The sequence below is a fragment of the Balaenoptera ricei genome, chromosome 15 (assembly GCF_028023285.1).
Source record: "Balaenoptera ricei isolate mBalRic1 chromosome 15, mBalRic1.hap2, whole genome shotgun sequence".
Classification (NCBI taxonomy): domain Eukaryota; kingdom Metazoa; phylum Chordata; class Mammalia; order Artiodactyla; family Balaenopteridae; genus Balaenoptera; species Balaenoptera ricei.
This window is the reverse complement of record NC_082653.1, coordinates 63,631,107-63,652,509: the sequence shown is the minus strand read 5'-3', so window position 1 is coordinate 63,652,509 and position 21,403 is coordinate 63,631,107. Positions and strand designations below refer to the sequence as shown.

Below are 21,403 nucleotides of genomic sequence, written 5' to 3'. Positions count from 1 at the left end.
CCAGTAGGATGCTGACAATGTAAAGAAAAAAGTGTGCAAATAAAAGGAGGGCGAGAAGGGGGTGTGTTGAGCTGTGGACGGCGGCTGCCTCTGGTGCTCTGGTGCTGTTGGTCCACGCTCTTACCCGCTTTTCCTGCGGTGCACGGGCATTATTTTTCTCATGGGGGGAAACAATGCCAACGACAATAATTACACCTAATGCAAAAAAACAGCCAAATCCGAAGCTGAGCCAAGAGCGTGCAGCTTCTTGCCCAGGCCAAGCCGTCCACAGAGGTGCAAGCTGTTTAGGTTTATGCATTTATCACATGAACGTGGGGTCAGGGTGAGTGTCTCTGAGACCCCGGCTCAGGGAAGGCACACTCAGGACACAGCCCCATTGGAAAGGGCAAGGGAGGAAGAGCAGGGGCCCTAGTGGCACACTCATGGCCCAGCGGCCGCCCGAAGTTTGGGGACCAGGACTTACCCTGTGATCCACCAGAAGGTGATCCTGGAAAGGAAGGAGGCGCTGGATTCTGGGCAAGGATTCTAGTGGAGAGAAAGCACAGGGTGGGGAGCAAAGGGGAAATGAACGGTTAAACTTCTCATCTACGCCAGCTCTAGGCAGGGAGCAGCCAGCTGACTGCTCTTCCTCCCAGTGGACCAGCGGCCACTCTCATGCCACTGATTTTCACCCTGAAAGGGCTTCCCTCCTGAGCACCAGTGGCCTGGAAAGAAACACCTGGCAGCTCCTCCAGTTTTACCTGGCAACTGTTTCCTGAGTGTCTGCTATGTGTAAAAATGGTACAATGAGTCCCATACCTGCCTTATCTTACATCCCCACAGCAACCCAACAAACACGGCCCTACTGTTGTCCCTGCTTTAGTTCATTCATTTGTTCATTCAACAAATATTTACTGAGCATCTACAATGTGCCAGGCACTCAACAAGTTACTCGTATCCTCACAGAATCTTAGGTGTGGTATTACTAGTATTCCTATTTCTTTCATTCATTCATTCATTCATTCACTCATTCAACAAATATTTTCTGAGCACCTACTATGTGCCTACCACCTGTACACAAATCTGAACAGACATAACCCTAAACCAGGGCAATAACACCACCTGCTAACACTCTCTGCTAGCTAGCTCTGTTTTAAATGTTTTACACAAATTATCTCATTTAATCTTTATAACCACACTACGAAGTAGGTAAAAGCATCATCCTCATTTCATAGTTAAAGAAACTGAGGGGCAGAGAAATGAAAAAACTTGCCCGGGGTGCCAACAGCTAGAAGCAGTGGAGACAGAATGTGAGTCCCAAACAGTCAGGGTCCGGAGAGAGACATTAATCAAACGATCACATGAACAAATACAAAACCACAAGTGGGACAAGGCTCATACCCCGAAGGCAAGTCAATATTACCAGTGAGATCACTGGTATCTCACTGGGCTGATCTAGTTGACAGAGGTCAGGGAAGGCGCCCCTGAGGAAGATGGTCAAGCTGGGGTCTGAAGAGTGAGGAGAGGATAACTAAGTGAAGGGGAAAGGCAAGGCAGTCCCAGCAGAGCGACTAGTGTGTGCAAAGGCCCTGTGGTAGAGGGGAGCATAGCCAGCTCCAGGAATCAAGAGGGGGCCTGAGTAGTCTACACTGGAGGCTGTGCTCAGTCTACTTTGGAGGCCACATAAGGGACTTTGGTCTCCATCCCAAGAGCAACAGGAAATCATCAACAGATTCTAAGCAAACTTTCAAAGAACCTCTTTTCCAGAGCCACAAAGATGAGCTCCAGTTCAATGCCACACAGGCAAGGAATGGGTAATCAGCACAGAGCCTTTGAGACTGCACACAAGGGCCAATATGTTCAGGTCTAAATCCTGAAACACAAGTGTTAGTGTAGGTGGGGTCACCAGGGAGTGATAGGATCATTAGCCGAGGATGTTGCTCTGCGTTCCAGCATTTTGCAGAGATAAGATGCTGGGAAGCCCCATGAGGGAACAAACACACTCTACCCAAGTGGTTGTCAACCCTGGCTGGGGGCACTCGAAAAAAAAATACCATATCTGCCCCACCCCCCAGAGATTCTGATTTAGCTGGTTTTGGGGTGGGTCCAGGCACTTGAGTGTTTGTTTTTGTTTTCAACTCCCAGAGTCTCCTTGACCAAGTGGCTGGGCAGGAAATGTACAAGATAAGCCCAGAACATCTTGTCACACCTGACGGGAGGAGGGTTGGTAAAAGGCCTCAGAAGCAAACAGAAGTGGTTCCCACAAGCCCAGAAAGGGACCATTTGAGCTGCAATACAGATAGTAAGTCAAAAGGACTGAGACACATCACAAACGTTTAAATACACAAGTTCATCTTGATACTGGAAAAGAAGAAAAACCTCTTGGTGTCGCTGATGAAAAGATTCTAGTGAACCAAGTCGTTGTTTTGAAAACAGAAAAAAAGAAAGAAACAAGCATTTGTCTATGACACCACAGGGTGACTAAAGAGATGAGGAAGCGTCTTTGTATAAAATGGTCCCGCTAACAAATGAAGGAATGATATCACATAAGAGGCTGCACCACTTTGCAACCATGGTGGATTTCTGGAATACTTGATGATATTAAAGAATTAGTATGTTTTTAGGCCATATAATGGTATTATTGTTGCACTGCTTAAAATCCTTATCTCTGAGATATTATTGTGGAAAGTTGGAGAAGGGTATACAGGAACTCTACCATTTTTGTAACTTTTTGTGAGTCAAGTTATTTCAAAATAAAATGTTATTAAAATTTTTTAATTCCTTATCTTTCCGAGATACATATTGAAATGTTTACATGCGATGCAGGGTAAACAGTCCGTGGCGGTCATTATACCATGCTGTCCACATTTGTACACATTTGAAAGTTTCCATCATGAAAATCTTCCCCAGCGAGTCAAACAAGAAGCCTGGGCTGAGAACCACCAGGTTTCACTCTGGGGGCCGTGAGGCATGGGGAGGTTCCAGTCCTACCAGCCCGGGAATCACCTGGGGAGCTTTGTAAACACAGCTGCCGAGAGTCCCAGCCCAGACCAACTAGATCACTCTCTCTGGGGCTGGGGCCCTGGCACCAGTATGTCTTTAATCAGATGCAGCTGGCCCACAGACCTACATTCTAAACCAACCTAAAGCCAGATGGCCCTGGGTTCAAATCCCAGCTATGCCACTGTCTAGCTGAATGACCTTGGGCAAGTCCCTTCACCCCAAAGTCTCAGTCTTCGCATCTGGGAACTGGGAGCGGTCAGTCCCACTACTCAGCCTACCTCATGGGACTGCAAGGAGGGACAAGTGGAATGAAATCCATGGGACCTCATTTTTCCAACCTAAGGCCGCAGCATTATTCCTGGAGCAGGTGGTGGTATTTGCTTTGTAGGCTGGTTTTTCTTCTGGAAGTGGATGGGTTGTCAGGGAATCGCAAATACACTTCAACTACAGCCCAGTTCCCACCCACTGTAAAAAGCTAAGGTGCTGGCAGAGAAGGGGATGGGGCGGGACACAGCTGGCAGTGACTCATTTATTTCTTAAGCAAAAAATGAGGGAGGATCTGCTTATATGCCAGGAGGTGGCTAAATACATCCAAGACTGAGCTACGCAGGAGAGACAGTGAGGTCCCGGCCCAGTACTGCCTCTCGCCTTGGAAGAGAGGGACCGTAAGCAAACCAAGATGCAAATAAATATACAACTATACACGGTGAGAGCTGTGACAACAACAAAACAGGGTCCCAGCGGGGGTGGGAGCCAGGCGTGGGGGGCGTCCATGGGTGAAGCAACATGAAGCAAGGTGGTTAGAGGGAGGTTTGAATCCCAGCCCTGCCCCTTACTAACTGAGGCGCCTGGGCCAAGTTACTCGGTGATGATGAGATTAAATGAGATAAAACCTGTGAAGTACTTACGACAGCTCCTGGCAAAGAGTAAAAGCTCGAGCAATGACATTAGCAGTCTTAACGTGAATACTAATGGTAAACACAGTAACAGGTCCGCCGTTTCCTGCAGACCGTGACACACCAAGAACTGTACCAGACGCTTCACATCAGGGCTGGCAAAGTCAGGCCCACAGTCCGGCCACTTGCAAAATAGTTTTATGTGGACACGGCGATGCCCATTCATTTCCGTACTGTCCACGTCTGTTTCTGAGCTACAGTGGCAGAGCTGAGTACTTGCGACAGAGACCATGTGGTCTACGAAGACTAAAATATTTACTATCTGCCTCCTTACAGAAAAAGTTGGCTGACCCCTGCTTACATCAGACCTCACGACACCAAAGATGGCGATTCTTAAGGGGAGGAACTAGAACTCAAACGCGGGCCTTCTGCCTCCAAATCCAGCCTTCTTTCAGTCTTGGCATCAACGCAGAGTCAGCCCTGCACAAAGACGCCCAGCCGAGGGGGCGAGTGGGGGCCGAAGTGCATCTGGTCCTGGGCCTGGGGGCGGCAGGACTGCATCGGCTGAAAGGACGCAGGGCCTTTCTCAAACTCATCCACCCAGAGCGGGCCAGATGCCTTTTTCTAACCTGCACAAGGCCCAGTGCAAACTGTCAGGGTGTCAGGCTTATACACACAGGGGCCTCACAAATCCTGGCATTGCTTCAAAATCAGGCAAGCCCAGCTGTGGGTCAAGAACAAACCAACCTAGACTTATCATGATCATTTCGTAAATGTATAGAAATGGCGAATCACTATGGTGTGTACCTGAAACTAACAGCATTGTAGGCCAATTATACTTTAAAAAAAAAAAAAAGGGACATGTAAACACAGAATTCAAACAAGTCTACAGTGAACAATATTTACAATTGTTATAATGATGCAAACACTAATTACTGATGTAATTTAAAGTATGATAAAATTGGGGGGAGAGGATGAGGAAGGAGAGGTGGAGTTATTCAATCTTCATCTCAACATTTATAAAGTTAAAAACTGCTCTTTTGGGCATTCCCTGGAGGTCCAGTGGTTAGGACTCCACACTTTCACTGCTGAGGGCCGGGGTTCAATCCCTGGTAGGGGAACTAAGATCTCACAAGCCATGCAGCGCAACCAAAAAAAAAAAAAAACTGCTTTTTTCTTTTCCTTTTATTCTACCTGTATGAGAAAATAGATGTTATCAACTAAACCTATTGTGGTAATCATTTCACAATACATGTAAATGAAACCATCAATGTTGTATACCTTAAACTTAATCAATGATGCATGTTGATTATTTCTCAATAAAACTGAAGAAGAAGAACGAAGCAACCTGTCGGCTGCGTAACTGAAGGTGAATTCATTCCCTTTATACCCAACTGTACCCAAATGGAGTCCTACCCCTAAGACCATAAGAAATGATGGCCCAGCGGGGAGAGACTAATCCTCACTCTGGCTAGTAAAAACCCCAGCCCCTGCGAGAAAATGCACCCTCCAGATGCAGTAAGGCTGGGTCAGCAACGTGAACACTTCAGTTTCTAATGTGCACAATCCAGGAGCCTCCTTAAGTTCGTCTCCCCAGCTCTCCTCCCTCCTCTGGATCCAGATACAGATGTTCAGATTATCAGAAGTCACATCGGGCAGACAGTGGGTCCTGTCACCAGCACAGATAAGAAATTACATCAGCTTGGGAGCCGGTTTCTGGAAGTCCCTATCTGACATGAGAGGCCTCAAGTGATAACAGACGATTAGAGTTCTGAAGTAGTCAAGAACTGATAATTAAAGAAAGAAGGAAAGGGACTTCCCTGGTGGCACAGTGCTTAAGAATCCGCCTGCCAATGCAGGGGACACGGGTTCGAGCCCTGGTCCAGGAAGTTCCCACACGCTGTGAAGCAACTAAGCCCACACGTCACAAGTGCTGAGCCTGTGCTCTAGAGCCCTCAAGCCACAACTACTGAGCCCACATGCCGCAACTACTGAAGCCCGCGCGCCTTAGAGCCCGTGCTCCACGACAGGAGAAGCCACCGCGATGAGAAGCCCTCACACCACTATGAAGAGTAGCCTCCGCTCGCCGCAACTAGAGAAAGCCCACGCACAGCAACGAAGACCCAACGCAGGCAAAAATAAATTAATAAAATAAAATAAGAAAGAAGGGGGAAAAAAAAAAAAAGGAGGTCGCTGGACAAGGATCCAGGCAGCGTTCCGTTCAACCAAAACCAAGCAGAACTTCTCAAGGTGGAAAAGACAGGGCTGCTGGCTGGGGGTTTCCTGGCCTCTGAGACTGGAGTAACTCCTGTCCCAGGAGGAAGGAGGATTATTAACTGATCCCCCATTTGGTTAGAAACAAGAATAATTCAGACAGGCCCTGGCTGAAAGCAGAGGAAGAGGAGCAGGGAGCTTCATGCAGAGAGCTGCATTCTTTGGCATCTCTACCTGGTGCAGGTAATTAGGCCTGAAACTATGAGGTTTAAACTAATCTGGTACACAGCCCCCAGGCACTGGTCCTCTGAGAACTGGTCACCCGTGACCTCGCACGAGGCACTCTAAGGACCTTTGTCTGGGCCCTCAGCATTCTGGCCTTTCTGTCGGAAACTCTCTGGGTCCCCACCCACCTTTTCTGGTTCTGATTCTACTTTTAGTTCAGTTTTCTGCCAGTTACTCCAGCAGTAAGGGACGCGTGAGCAGCAGTGTAGCTCAGACCAGGGGTTCTGAAACCCGGCCCCATCACCAGCATCCACGGTGCCTGGGGGTTTGTTAAAAATAGAAAGGCTTAGGCCCCACCCAAACCGACTGACTCAAGAAGCTCTGGGGGTGGGACCCCGCAATGATCTGTGCTTTAACAAGCCCTCCCAGGTGATGCTGATGCAGGCTCAGATGTGAAGGGCTCACCGGGTGGAAGGACTCCCAATCCAGCCTTGTGAACTCAGGCGACACTACACCACCCTGAACCTCGGTGTCTTCATCTGTAAAATGGGGGGGAGACTCACAGTTCCGCCTCAAAGTTGGGTTGCTGTGAGGATTAAATAAGTTAATTTTATTTATTAACACAAGGCTGCTATTATTATTATTGGTTGGAACCACCTAAACGTCCGACAGTAAGAAATCCGTTGGCACAGCATGTTACACTGGTGTTCTTTGTTGGCTCTGCCGCTTCTCAGCTGTGTAAAGCTCCTCCGGGCACAGGACCACAATTTCTTCTACTGCGGCACACACGATGTGTGCTTTTCCCATGAACTCGTCCGATTTCTCTTCCTGGTTTTTGATGCTCTGCTACACACAGGGTCACTGTTCAGGCCAGCCTTCCTCTCAACCTGCCTGGACTCTCGCAATGGCTTTCCTAAGTGTCACCAGCCTCATGCATCCTCCTTTCAGCAAGAGGGATACTCCAAAACACTTCCAACCTGAGTGTGTCACCCCCCGCCAGCTGAAAAACCTTCCATCAGATCAAAATTCTAAGTCCATATGGTGACACCCAATTCTACCCTTGATCTTTCATGCTCAGGTCCCTGGCCCCTGTGACCCAACCAAGCAGAAGTCCACGCAGTTCCCAAACACCCACAAGTCCCATCATACCGCTGGACCTCTGGACATGCCGCTTCCACCACCAGGAGCACCTTCCCATCCACCCTCCAGCCTTCAACCTTACTGGCCTGACGGAGGCATCCCCTCCTCCGGATGCCGGCTCTGGCACCCCAGGCTGAGTTCAGGACTGCTCCTCGGGCACCCGCAGCCCCCAGCACTTCCCTGTCTTGGAACCCCACTGTCCATCCCGCAGCAGCAGCTTATTTGCCTGCCGCCTCCTCCTCCATCTCTCCTAAGGGGTGGTCAATGTCTGTTCGTTTCTAGGTACTCCGAGCCCAGCGGAGCCTCCGGCACAACACCGAATCACTAAATGGCTGAAAGCATAACGGAGAAAGGAATTAAAAATGGAGTTTTCAATGCTCTCATTAACAGTCTAGGCCCAGCAGTTGCCTCTGGGCTGCAAGGGGTAGAGACTGACCATGAAGGGGCAGGAGGGGACTTTCTGGGGTCCTGGGAATGTTCTGTATCTCAATAGGGGTTTGAGTTACTCATTTGTCAGCACTCATCAAATGGTAACTTAAGATTCAGGAATGTCACTATGTAAATTTACTTTAAAAAAAAAAAAAAAAAAAGAACCATAAAGAGATATTGAGCTCTGGCTAATGATTTGCACAGTGAACTGTGTGAATGAAGGATACTAATGTATTTCAAGGTGACTTTTAAATACCAAAAATCTTAGCCGGCTGGCTGGCTAGACAGATTTGTGATAAAGCAAATTTAGCAAAATGTTAACTTGTAGAATATAGTTGGTGGGTAGATGGGGAGTACTCGCTGTGTCTTTCAACTTTTCTGTAGATTTGAAATGTTCATAGCAAAATATGAACAGGATTAAAAATACCTCTTACACCAAATGAGCTGAGCAGTTTTTAAGAATTTGCTAAACCGGTGCTTTTCAACCATGAACCACCCCAGGGATCTGGTGAAAATGAGACCCTGACTCAACAGGACTTGGCAGGCCTGAAACTCTGCATTTCTAATGAGCAGCTGAGGGATGCTGATGCCGCCGGTCTGAGGACCCCACTTTGAGAAGTGAGGGCCTACTATCCGCCACATTTGCCCCTGATGCCCCCAACTGCCAATGGCAACCCCCTCCCTGCACCCTAAGCAGCAGCCTCAGGGCCAGCAAGATAAAAGGACTAGAGGCCGGGGACAGGTGACAGCCTCAGAAAGCCTGCGAGGCCCACTCAGCCTGGCCCCACTTGATGCACCGAGGGGAGCAGCCCTGCCAGGAAGCAGGGCCAGGACACAGCTCTGAGTCACACATCAGGCCCGGGGCCAGCTGGGGAGGACGGCAGCTTGGTGACTCAGCAGGGGGGAGAAGGTCAGCACTGCCGGCCCCCATGCTGGCCCCGCCTGACCCTGGGCTTGGCTGACTGCTCGCTCTGAGGACAGGTGACATGTGACTGCTGCTGTGAGGGCGGGACAGCGACAGGGACCGGACTCACCCCATCTTCCAGGCTCCACTGTGATGTGAGCCCTGAGGGTGACGGGGGGACAGCAGAGGTGACACCTAGCAGTGTCCTCCTCCCCAGATCACAGGCCTCCGTTCCGGGGCAGGGAGGGGGGTGCAGCCAGCATCAAATCGAGCCTCAACCCATTTTCAAGAACAGGACACAGAGGTCTTGAAAGGAGAAGCGACTTGCCCAAAGTCAGATCCAAAAGTCACATAACCTGATTCCCAGTCTTCATCTCAACTGTAGTCACACAGTCTGCTGACCTGCTTAACGAGACCATAGCTTCCTGGGGGCATGCAGTAGATGGTATTTTCCAAAGTTGGCCAGGCATCACTTGCCATCTCACACGCTCTTCTTACAATGAGACCTGGCCGCTCCCCCATCTAGAGGTGGGGGCCTGTGTGCGCCCACCCCTTGCACCCAGAAGACCTTCGTGGTTGCCTCAATCAGAAGAGGGTGGCAGGAGTGACTCTATGTGACTCCGGGACTGGGTCCTAAAAGGTGACACAGCTTCCACCTCGTGCGCGCTCACTCTTAGAGACCAGCCGCCACGCTGTGAGGAAGCCCAGGCAGCTCGGGGAGACCAGGTGGGGCTGTCAACCCTGGCTGAGGCTCCAGCCAGAGGCCAACGCGCTAACCACCCGACACGTGAGCAAGGACCCTGAGTGAAAACTACGCAGCTGAGCCCAGCCAATGCTCGGGCCTGTGACACATAACAAAGTACTGTTGCTGTTTTATGCCACTAAATTCAGGGTGGTTTGTTATGGAGTAACAGATAAGCGTAGCAGGGCATGGACCACACTTTTTCACATACTGCTGTGTCCCCAGAACCAAGCGCAGTATAAAAACGGTGCTTAATAAATATCTATTGGAAGAATAAACGGGACACAGGTGAAATTAAAGTCCAGGGTCTGCCTGACTCCAAAATGAGGCTCTCCTTCCATTACCATGTTGCCTCCACCATCAGATTCAGGCTGTAAGTCAAGACAACCTCTCTGAGCCTCGATTCCCACAAGAGAAAAAGAACAGCTGGGAGAAGAGTCGGGGTACCCGGGCAGAGAAGGCCCCACACCCCAGAACTGCAGAAAGCACAATGGGAGGAGGAAGGCAGCTCTGTGAGACACCCCGATGCACACACACCCAGGAAAGAAGAGACAGGAATTCTATCCAGATCCCAGAGGGGACCAGAAATCAGAAATTCCCCACAAAGCATCAGGGATCGTCCAGTGGGAGAGGCTGCTTCTCAGGCCCCACAGGGAGCCTGAAGAGTCAGGAGATCCCCACGTGGGCCTGTCTGCCTCCCCCGGGCTCGGTTTACCCCCAGAGCACCCCAGGGTCTGCAGTCACTCAGGGGGGTATGACTTGTTCAGTGCGATCCCCGTCTCCACAGAACAGCCTGACATCTAATGTTTCTGATGGGGACACTCCACTGTCACACACCCACACCCGTGCATACAAACACCGACGAATAGCAGACATGAGGGCCGGAGACATCTTAGCTCCTCTGTGCCAGGCAGGGGCTGGATCCCCTGGGTGTTCATGCATGGCTGCTGCCCTTGTGAACTTTATACACATGCAAAACACACTCACATGAACACACAAAAACACACACATGCACACACTCATACACATCTACATGCAAAACATGTAAACATAAATATGTGCATGCACGTACACACACCACACGCACACACACCTGTGTGCACAAACACACATAAATACACACATTCACAGACACACATACACACTTTTCTAATTTCTCCAACCCAGCTCCCCCCAGAGCAGGGAGATGAGAAAATGAGGCCTCTCCGAACACACTCTAGGGCATGGGTTTCTGAAGCTCACGCTGGGAGCATCCGTCGCCTCCTCCAGGCTGATGCCCCACAGGTCCTTTCATCACCCACAAAAGCAGCCTCAGCCTTTTGCTGAGGTTCAGGCCAAACCCAGCAGAACCACAGCTGAAAACTGCTCCCACTGCAATTTCATCCGTTAGCAGCTGACTAACCATGAACAAAGCAACAAATGAACGCTCCAAAGGCTTCCCATCCCTCTCAGAATAAAATCCAAACAGCCCACCCGGCCCATAGGTGATTGTCCCAGCTCTCAGAGGCCATCCCTCAACCCCCTCCTGCCTCTCGCTTCTCCAGCCGCACTGGCCTTTCCTGCTGTTCCGGCGACATTCACGGCAGCTCTGCCCCAGGGCCTTTGCACTTGCCACCCCTCTGCCTGGAACCTCTTCCCCTGGGTATCTGCTTGCCTGGCTCCCTCGCTCCTTCAGGTCTCTGCTCCAATGAGGTTTCCTGGGGGGGGGGGGGGGGCTTCCCTGATGGCTTTTATCAAAACCACACACGACCCCAAACCATCATCTCCACCTCCTTTCCCCACTTTCTTCTTCCCAGCCTTTACCACCACCTGACTGATAGGATATATACTTGGCTCCTGGGTTACTGTTTGTGCCCCTGCCCGTGAAAACACAAACCTCAAGTGGCAATAACTCTGCTTTATTCACTGCTACAGCCCTGTGTCCAGATTGGGGCCTGGCACTCGGCACTAGACAGAAGGAGGGAAGAAAGAAAGGGGAGGAGTGAGGAAGGCAAAGAGGATGGACGGAGGCAGAGAGGGAAAAAGAAGACAGGCAAGGGTGATAAATAACCGTGTTCACTTTCCTGCTACCAGCAGAAGGGCGGCCATCCCCACCCCGCCCACTCAGATCCTTCTACACAAGCAGGATTTCCCTCAAGCGGACGGAAGAGACCCAGGATCTCAAACTCAAACCCCCCAGGGGCCCAAACTCAAACCCCCCAGGGGCCAGGCACGTACGTAGGTGAGGGAAGCAAGACTGTCTAATGAAGCAGGGAGTGGTGAGGACTGCGGTAGGAAACCAGGGCAATGCTCCTCAAATCTGGCCAACCGCTGCCATGTGGGATAACAGTCCTACTGCTGCCAGAACTTCACATTTTTCTAGAAAATCTGGACAGTTAGAACTTATATGAAATTTCCTGATTTTTAAAAGTTCACTCGCACTGTCTAAAACCACTACGCCAACCAAATGAGACAACGGGCTGGAAAACACAGCAGTTAACAACTATGAATCAGATTCCCTCCTTAAATCCCCCGAGCCACGTCTATGGCTCAGTTTTTCCATCGGTAGAGTGGAGAGGATAATGTCACGTATCGCCAGGTGTTCAGGGAAGACAGAAGGAGCTCCTAGATGGACGATACTGGCTCAAATCAACGTTAGCTGGCACTGTGTATTCTCTCTTGCACACACACATGCACACACACGTGTCTCTGTGATCACACTTACGGGATCGTGGATGGTTTCGGAGAACAGCGGTGAGCGGTCTGAGAAGCAGGACAACACAAGCTGAATCAGCACGAGGGAAAAGTAAATGTAGAAAGTGACATCGCGAAAGACGTCGACTTGGGCATCCTGAACAAGAGGGAGGGAAGGAGGAAGAAAAGATCACTTTCTGGAAGCAACCTGCGGAGGCCGGGGGAGCAGACAGCAGAAGGCCCACTCTCTCAGCCTGCAGGCCTGACGGCAAGCTTTCCCACCCTGACCCTACCCCCTGCAAGATAACAGAAGACAAGCAGTTACGTCACAGTGTGGTCCACACTGCCTGGTCCAGGCAGCCGACACGGGGGAGGAGCCCCAGGCTTGGGAGTAGAACAGACCTACCTTCAAGGCCTGACTCTGCTCATTCTGGCCGTGGGACTTTGTCTACTTACTTAACCTCTCTGTGCCTCAGTTTCCCCATCTACAAACAGACCAGTGGTTCTCAAGTGTGGGTGACTTTGCCTCCCAGGGAACATCTGGTAGTGTCTAGAGACACTTCTGTTCAGGAGCGGGAGGCTACTGGCACTGCCCCAAACATCCGACAACAACAACAGGACAGCCCCACAAAACAAAGATGTCTCGGGCCCCAAGTGTCAACTAGTGCTGAAGCTGAGAGACCCTGTCAGGGTAATTGTGAGAAGCCAGTAAGATTATTCACGGAAATGACTCAGTCCCCGGCCTGGCACTTTGAAAACACCAACTCAATAAATGTCAGCTGCCATCACTATTAAAGACTGCCTGAAATGTACACTGCAGGTGCTCAACAAACATTCAGTTGCTCTTCCTTCCTTTGCCTGATGCCAGTTCCTGATTAGCCCGAAGGTGACAGGGAACAACGTGACAATCTGAAAGAGCACGCTCTTCAGAATCCTTAGGAGCAGCGGATGGCAGCCAACGAGAGCCACTTCCCAGCCAGAGCAGCACCAAGGCAACGTGGGGACGAGTCTAGGGTCCCCAAGGAGCCACCACTCTGCAAACACTGCTCCCTGCTCCGCTCTGTTCCAGACAATAGACACCGAGAGCCAACTTGCCTGGCTGTTACCGCTGACAGAGGCTCAAAGGGTGGTGTGTATCTGCCCGCAGCTCCTGCCCCTGAGAGCTACACAGACACATGGGGCCCTGAGGAAAGAAGGTTCTAGAACAAAGGTTGCACAGGCGAGGGAAATCCTCAGGAAAGAAGCTAGGCCCATGCAGTAGCCATCCCCTGGTTCCCATGGAAACGCACGGTTTCCACAAAAGCCAGAAGGAACAAGCATCTTCCAGGAGATGCTGACGGAAGATGCAAAATGAGGCCACCACTTACCTCTTTTAAGGCAGTCATGATTTTGGATCTCAGGATGGCCAGGGCACACAGTAGGGCTATAAACCAGAAAGTGAGCATGATCCCTGAGGACTGGACTCCCCTCCTTCTCTCGATCTGAATTAAAAAGGTAGCAAGCAGCTGGAAGAGAAAAGCATACAACGGGAGTCATCAGGAGAAGGCCAGGCTCCCAAGGCTCCCACAGTCCAAAGCCTGGCAGATGCACGGCCTGGAGGAGGGCTGCTGTCGGGCCAGTGGGAAGCACTGGGAACAGCCTGGGAAGGACCTGGCTCCAGTCCCAGCTCTGCTCTCGCCTTGCTGGGTGACCCTGGGCAAGTCACCGAACCTCTCTGAGCCTCTGCTGCCTTGTCTGCAAAATGGGGATGGTAACAGTATCCAACTCGAGAGCTGTGGGAATCTAACAGACCAGGTACAGACCCAGGACAGGATGGAAAAGTCAGGGGAAAGCTCAGTTTACGATAGAGATCGGCACACTTTTTCTAAAAGGACCGGAGAGTAAATATTTTAGGCTTTGTGGGCCATGGAGTTTCTTTCACAACTACTCAAGTCTGCACTGCAGTGTGAAAGCAGCCTTACACGACACATGAAAGAGTGGACACGGCTGTGTGCCAATAAAACTTTATTTACAAAAACGGGTGGCAGGCCAACCCTCAATTTAGATCAGGAAATCCAGCCCTGACGCTGACTGGTTCTTGTGCCTTGGGCAGCAGTGGTAACTGCTCCCCTTTATTGAGCTTCTCTTATCTCCGCCGCATAGGAGGCATTCACACGCACCGACTCGGTGCAGCCTGTTTTCAACTGTTTTCAACCCCAGTTTGCAGATCAGGAAACTTACTTAACCTGCTACTGTCACATGCCTGTCTTCAGGAAACTTCATTAGAACAACCATGGTGGGCAGATTGGGATTTTATTTCATTCCTGATACCCGGAGCTATGACTTCCGTTTTACATGTGACTTAGAGATCAGGAAGAGAAAATAAACAATGAAACTGTGTTTCCTTGAAAGAAGGAAATGCCACGGCCATTCCCCAGACAGGCGGCCCTCTGGAGGCAGACCCCAACGCCAGTCACAGTCAGGAACCTGACTCCCGTGGAGCTACGGGCACTGAGGGCACCTCCCCTCAGCCCCCAGCTGCTTGAGCCAGAGACACGTCTGTCTGTCCTCATCTGTCCTTCTCGGTCCCCCATCTCCCTCACTCCCTGCATCTATCCATCAGCAACTCACACTGGCTCTGCCACCAAGGCCCGCCCTCAGCTTACCTGCTGCTCACCCTGGTCTCAGCCTCCATCCCCTTATGCCGGATGACCCCCTACTGGCCTCCCAGCTTCCACTCCTGCCCCACAATCCATTCTCCACTTGGAGGCCACGGTCAGCTCTTAAATATGCACAGCCTGGCATGCCCTTGCTCAGAACCTCTGCCTTTGGGACTGGGGGGTTTTAACCTGGGGTCCAAGGACAGGCTCTGGATAGAACCCAGGGGTCCATGAACTTAGATGGGAAACAATTACAGCTTCACTTTCCCTCATTAGCACCACCAATGACACGTGAAAGCAACAAACCACAATGGCATCAGCAGTGCCTGGGGCTCTGTCACCATTAGAAATCGTATCTGAAAATAGACAGCTGAAGGGACTTCCCTGGTGGTCCAGTGGTTAAGACTCCGCACTTCCACTGCAGGGTGCACGGGTTCGATCCCCAGTTGGGGAACTAAGATCCTGCATGCTGCACGGCGGCGGCCAAAAAAAAAAAAAAAAAAAAAAGTACCTGAAGATGTCTCTGACTATCATGTATGGTCAATTGCTATTTGGAAATTAAGGAAGCATCAGTCACAGCTACTGGTAGGTCTTGATTTGAAATGCATTCATAAAGAAGCACATATATTTTTATTTTGCTTTTTAATCTTTTGATAACTGTGATTAAAGATAACTGGTTTCCCAGCCCAAATGTCCTGCACCCAAAGAATGGATAAACAGTGCATGCGGAATCCATACAATCAAACACGCTGAGCGACTTTAAAAAAAAAAAAAAGATCTTTGGAACCGCAGGGCCTGAGAAGTCAGACTCAAACTGCTCCAGCCTTCATGGTTCCATTCACATGACATTCTGGAAAAGGCAAAGCGATAGGGGCAGAAAACACAGCAGCAGTAGCTGGGCGGGGGGCGGGGTAAGAGGTGGAGAGAAGTGCTGGAGCGGCACCAGGGGAACTTTTGGGGGTGATGGCGCTGTTCCATATCTTGATTGTGGACATGGTACTCACCTGACAATATTTGTTTATCAAAACTCATGAATTGTTCAAGGAAAAAAGTGAAGTTTACCCTATGTAAATTAAACCTCAAGTAAAAATATAAATGTACATCACAAAATCTTCATATGTATACATATGTGTGTATGATTGGTTTCCTTTGTAAGCCTATGTGTTCTATGATTATTCTGAGAAGGAGACCAGATTGGCAAAGAAGAAAGGGGTCCATGGCACAAAAAAGGTTTAGAACCCACCTTCAGGAATGAAAAACAAGACAAAACCCACTAACCCTGAAGCTCGAGGTCCTTTGGGGTCAGCCCTCTGCCCTTCCTGCCATTCCTGCTCCCCTGCTCTTCCCTCCTTACTGTCTCTGCCCCAGCCACACAGGCCAACTCTCACTCTCTCCCTCCGACCCCAGGACTTTTGCACATGCTATTCTCTCCAACTGGATCATCCTCTGCCCCCAGCCCCTTCAACTTTTTAACATCCTGCTCATCCTTTAGGCCTCAGCCCCATCATCCCTTCCTCCCTACCCCCCACAAGACCACATCAAATTCACCAAACTGTATTCACCTAACTGTTCACCTAGCTGTATTTCTGGATTTCTACTGTGAGATCATTTCATTTCTAAATGCCAGCCACTACTTTTGGTCTCCACAGTGCCAGCCCCTACTTACCATGGTGATGCCCAAGAGGGTTGGGCTGACCAGAAACACTGGGGCCAGGAGCTTGCCCAAACTTCTTTCCCAGAAAGAGTAGAAGAGGTCTGCCCAGCAGATGATCCATAGCAAAAATCCCAAGGCCTGGAAGAGAAGTACACACACATCTTACAACGGACAGCAACGGAACTTCCCCCAGCACCTGTGCAAAAATCTCAGCCTTGGGGGCACCAGCCACCCCCTAAACCATCAGCTGTGGTCTTCAGATACAGCATGTATCCTCTGGAACACAGACAAGCCCTAGGTAGGGTGAGCCGGCACCTGGGCTGTCCCACACGGGTCTGTATCTCTCCTGCACCACAGGCACAACTCTGTATGGTCACTACTCTCCCCAGCACCTGAAAACGCAAGTCTCTGGCTTATCTACATCTGTAACCCCAGCAGCCTGCACAGGGCACCTCTCAGGATGACCATTCATCCAACAATATTCATCCAACCAAAATTTACTGGGGTCCTACTGTGGGCCACATACTTGCCAAGGTGCCAAGGATACAACAGAATAAAACAGACAGAAGTCGCTGCCTTCATGGAGCTGCGATTCCAGTGGAAGGAAACAGGCAAGAAACAAACTGAAAAATACATACTATAATGCCAGAAAGAAGTAATACAAGGAGGAATAAAACAGGTAAGATAGGGTGGTCAGAGAAGACCTCTCCCAACAGGTGACATCTGGGTAAAGAGCCAACAGTGACTATTTGAGGGAAAGAACAATTCAGGCAGAGGGCAAGTGCAAAGGTCCTGAGGTAGGAATGTGTTCAGTAAGGTTGCGGCTGCTGTGGCATGAGCTGTGGGTGTGGTAGGAGACGGCTGAAGAGGAGCCTGGAGCCAGACCAAGCGGGGCCACTGTGAAGACGTCCAGGTTTTATTCCCTATAATGAGAAACCACTAGAGGTTTTCTGAGCAAGGCACGGATAAAATCTGATTTACATTTTAAAGGGAGATGTTGTTCCCCAAGAGAAGTACAAAGCGCTTCCAGAAGTCTAAGAGGAAGACATCAGATCCAGCTGAGGATAGGGGAGCAGACAGCATGTTGAGATAGGCTTGGATTGTGGTCTGAACGAGACAGGTTTGGATGGCAGTATTATAGGCAAGGGGCCAGCTTCAGTAAAATCACTCAAGTTTTCCTGTTTGCCAAGGGCTTATGGAAATAAATTTTGGGAAATGTGGCTTAAAAAAGGACTGAGACACATGGTAAGTCAAGAGGAGAAAGTGGAATGAAGGGCAGGTATGTACATGCCCTTCACGTGTCTCCCCCAGAAAGCTCATCCTTACGAGGGGAAAACCAGCACCTGCACAGTGGAGAAACCAGACACGCTGACCAGAGGAACAAAATTAAGCCGATCAACGAGGGGCAGATGGACACCATGCGGCCTTAGATGTAACCAGAGAAGGACCCCACATCCCTTTTGTAGTTTTCCAGCCAGACAGGCATTACCTGAATCTAACCAGGAGGGAACATCGTCCCAATGCCCAAGTTGAGGAACTGACTCTAAACTAACTGGCCCACGCGCTCCAAATATGCCAATGTCATAAAACACAAAGAAAGGTGAAAAGTTCTTCCAAAATTACAGAAAAATAAAGAGTGTGACTAGATGCAACGCATGACCTTGAACTGGGGGGAGGGGGAGGGGTGCTAGAAAGGACAGTATTGGGACAAGTGACAAAAGTGGAATATACACAGTAGGTTTTTTTTTAAAGTACTGTGTCCATGTTAAATTTCCTGAATTTACTGTACTGCTGTTATATAAGAGAATATCCCTGTTTTGAGAAGAGATACACTGAAGAATCACAGGCGTGGTGGATGCTAGCTTTTCTCAAATGATTCCGAAAAAAATAAATAATACGTGTATATGGAGAGGGCAAAAGAGAAGGATGAGGTTAAAATGTTAAATGTGGCAAAATGTTAAAAATCGGTGACTATGAGTAACGGGTATACAGGGCTGGGGGAGTGCTTAGTATCATCCTTGCAACTTTTCTATAGTTTGAAACTATTTCAAGATAAAAACTTTTTTTAAATTAAAAAGACATCCTTGGGACTTCCCTGGTGGTCCAGTGATAAAGAATCCGCCTTACAATGCAGAGGATGCGGGTTCGATCCCTGGTCAGGGAACTAAGATCCCACATGCCAAGGGGCAATTAAGCCCATGCGCCACAACTAGAGCCCGCGTGCCGCAAACTACAGAGCCCACGCGCCCTGGAACCCGCACGTCACAACTACGGAGCCCATGCACCCTGGAGCCCACGCACCACAACAAAGAGCCCGCATGCCTCAACAAAGATCCCGGGTGCCACAACTAAGACCTGACACAGCCAAAAATAAATAAAATAAGTAAATAAATAATAAATAAATCTTTAAAAAAAAAAAATAAAAAGACATCCTTGGTCAGGGAGGAAGACCTCCGGATAATCTCGTGAGATAGATCCTATCACCCCCACTATAATCATGGGAGAACTGAGGCTCAGGGAAGTTAAGAAATTTGCTCAAAGAAAAAACTTTCTTTCCATTTCTTTGATTTTGTTCCTAAACGAGATGGTGGATGTTCACAAAACTTACTGTGATAATCATTTCACGATGTAAGTCAAATCATTATGCTGTACACTTAAACGTACACAGCGCTGCATGTCTATTGTATCTCAATAAAACTGGAAGGAAAAAAGAAATTTGCTCAAAGTCACACAGCTAGTAAGTGGCAGAGCCGATATCTGAACCCACGTCTGAACTCAGAGCCCCAGCCTTTATCCACCACATTATTATTCTGTCTCCCAGTAAAAGGAACTCAGGGCCAATTAAGCAGAAGGAACATGTCAGTTTTCACAACCACCATTCCCCACCCCAGCACACACACACCCACAACACACACGTCAGGATAAACTCCCACGTGACTTACAGTTTTGGCTTTGTTGAGATGTGTCATCTGAATGTAGCCCCGGTCATGGCGGGAGAGATAGAGGAAGTAGAAGGGGAAGCAGGCCCAAAGGTAAGAGCAAGGCACCCACACGAGGACGGTGTTCTGAAAGCACCTGGTGAAGTCGGGGTTGCTGGTGTTCCACGTGACATTCCACTCCTGAGGACACAAACAGGCACAGGTCAACAGGACGTCCCCAAGAGCTTGGACAAGGGGCCCATGAATAGTTCAACACTAGCTGCCATGGGATTTAAGAACAACGAGGCCCTCCCAGGCAGAACAGGCAAACTGGAAAGATTAGTAGCCAGAAAGACTCCAAACAAGGAGTGACGAACAAAGGTACGTCTCATCTCACCTAACGGACAAGTTCTGGGACCTGTGGTAAGTTCCATTATTGTACAAAAGATGGAGACTGCCATTTAAAGGACTCCTAAAGGGTATTCTGTAAACTGACACGTCGTTTAGTCATATAAATCATTCCTACTTTACAATGTTGTGAATTAAGAGCTTTCTACTATTCTTCTTCATTATCATCATCATGATCCCCATATCACTGCCATCAATGTCATCAGCATCACCACTATTGTGATCACTTTCATCAGCACCATCAGCATGGCCACCATCATCACCATCACGATCACTTTCATCATCACCATCATCACCACCATCTTCACCACCTTCAGCAGCAGCAGTAGCAGCACGGATAACATCCAAATTGCAGTTCTATGTTCTAGGCCCTATTCTAAGTCCTTTATATGTATTATCTCCTTTAATTCTATAATTACTTTATCATTCCTTTTTCAGGAGGGAAAACTAAGGCACAGAGAGGTTCAGTGATTTGCCCAGTATCTCACAGTTCGTAAGATCTGGAGCCAAACTCAAACTCAGGGAATTCAGCTCTGAAGTTCCTGCATTTAACCATTAAGCTATCCAGCCTCAGAAACAAATTTGTTTCAATTACTTTTAATTTTTTAACAAGCCACCTGTATTTCACTAGAGACACGCCAAATAGATAGGTAGATAGATACATACATAAACAGACCAGGTATATCTATATCTGCCCAAGAATAAACTTCAGACTTCCGTAGTGGAAAATTTAATTCAAGTCCTGATCTGACCACTGAACCATTATACAACTTTGGGAAAAGTTATTACCCTATCTTGGGGTCTCAATTTCCTATCTCTACCATAATTAGGTGGGATGAAATTAGAGGTCTGAAACAGGTGGCTCCCAGGCTGATATGGCTCGCAGATGGTTTGTTGTTACTGTTGTTGGTGTTTTAAGCATGCTTTTTTTAAAAAAAAATCTTACGTTAGCTGCCAACATTTAAAAATCAGGAAATTTCATGTAAAAACTGGATTCCAGTGTCTCTTTTAAAAAAATCAGAAAATCTGGCAGCACTGGGCCCATATTCCAACCTTACAACCATTGGGAGGAGCCAGAAGTAGCCAGTCTTTGGATAAGGTCCATGCGGTCCAGCTGGCCAGTCCTCATGCAGCCCCCTCCCCCCAGCACTCTCTCCCCACCACTGGATGATGCGCTCTCCAGACACGTCCAGACAGCTCCGGTTCCAACACCCTTCCCACAATCAGATAAGTGAAACCAACAAGGAACTCCAAGGAACCTGGATTCTTACAACTCCATGCAAGTTTTAAAGCCACATCAAAGAACTTTACAGAAGAGAAAGTGATGGGAACAAGCAGACCATTTATTTCACTTAAAGATACATTTGATGATCAATCAAAATATATGTTCCAAGTTTTTCAAAAGAGTTGTGCACAACACTGTGAGGATACTTAATGCTACTGAAGTGTACACTTAAAAATGGTTAAGATGGTTAAAAAAAAGGATTTGACTTGAAAAAGAGGGAGAGAGAGAGAAAGACCTAGGTATTAAGTACCCAAACTGGTTCTTCAGAGGTTTAATTATTCTATGATAGAAATG

At 48.9% G+C, this 21,403-nt stretch overlaps 1 protein-coding gene across 3 annotated transcripts in view; it reads right to left on the bottom strand.

The window, feature by feature from the left end:
• ABCC1 (ATP binding cassette subfamily C member 1) overlaps nucleotides 1-21,403 on the bottom strand; it is a 132,004-nt gene that overhangs the window by 72,910 nt on the left and 37,691 nt on the right. For all 3 annotated transcript variants that reach the window (XM_059896074.1, XM_059896075.1, XM_059896076.1), the window contains exons 2-6: nucleotides 19,441-19,617; nucleotides 16,511-16,636; nucleotides 13,573-13,710; nucleotides 12,237-12,362; nucleotides 464-525 (exon numbers count right to left, since the gene is read on the bottom strand). In XM_059896074.1, coding sequence (XP_059752057.1) covers nucleotides 464-525; nucleotides 12,237-12,362; nucleotides 13,573-13,710; nucleotides 16,511-16,636; nucleotides 19,441-19,617 — 629 coding nt within the window. The remainder of the gene's footprint in view (nucleotides 1-463; nucleotides 526-12,236; nucleotides 12,363-13,572; nucleotides 13,711-16,510; nucleotides 16,637-19,440; nucleotides 19,618-21,403) is intronic.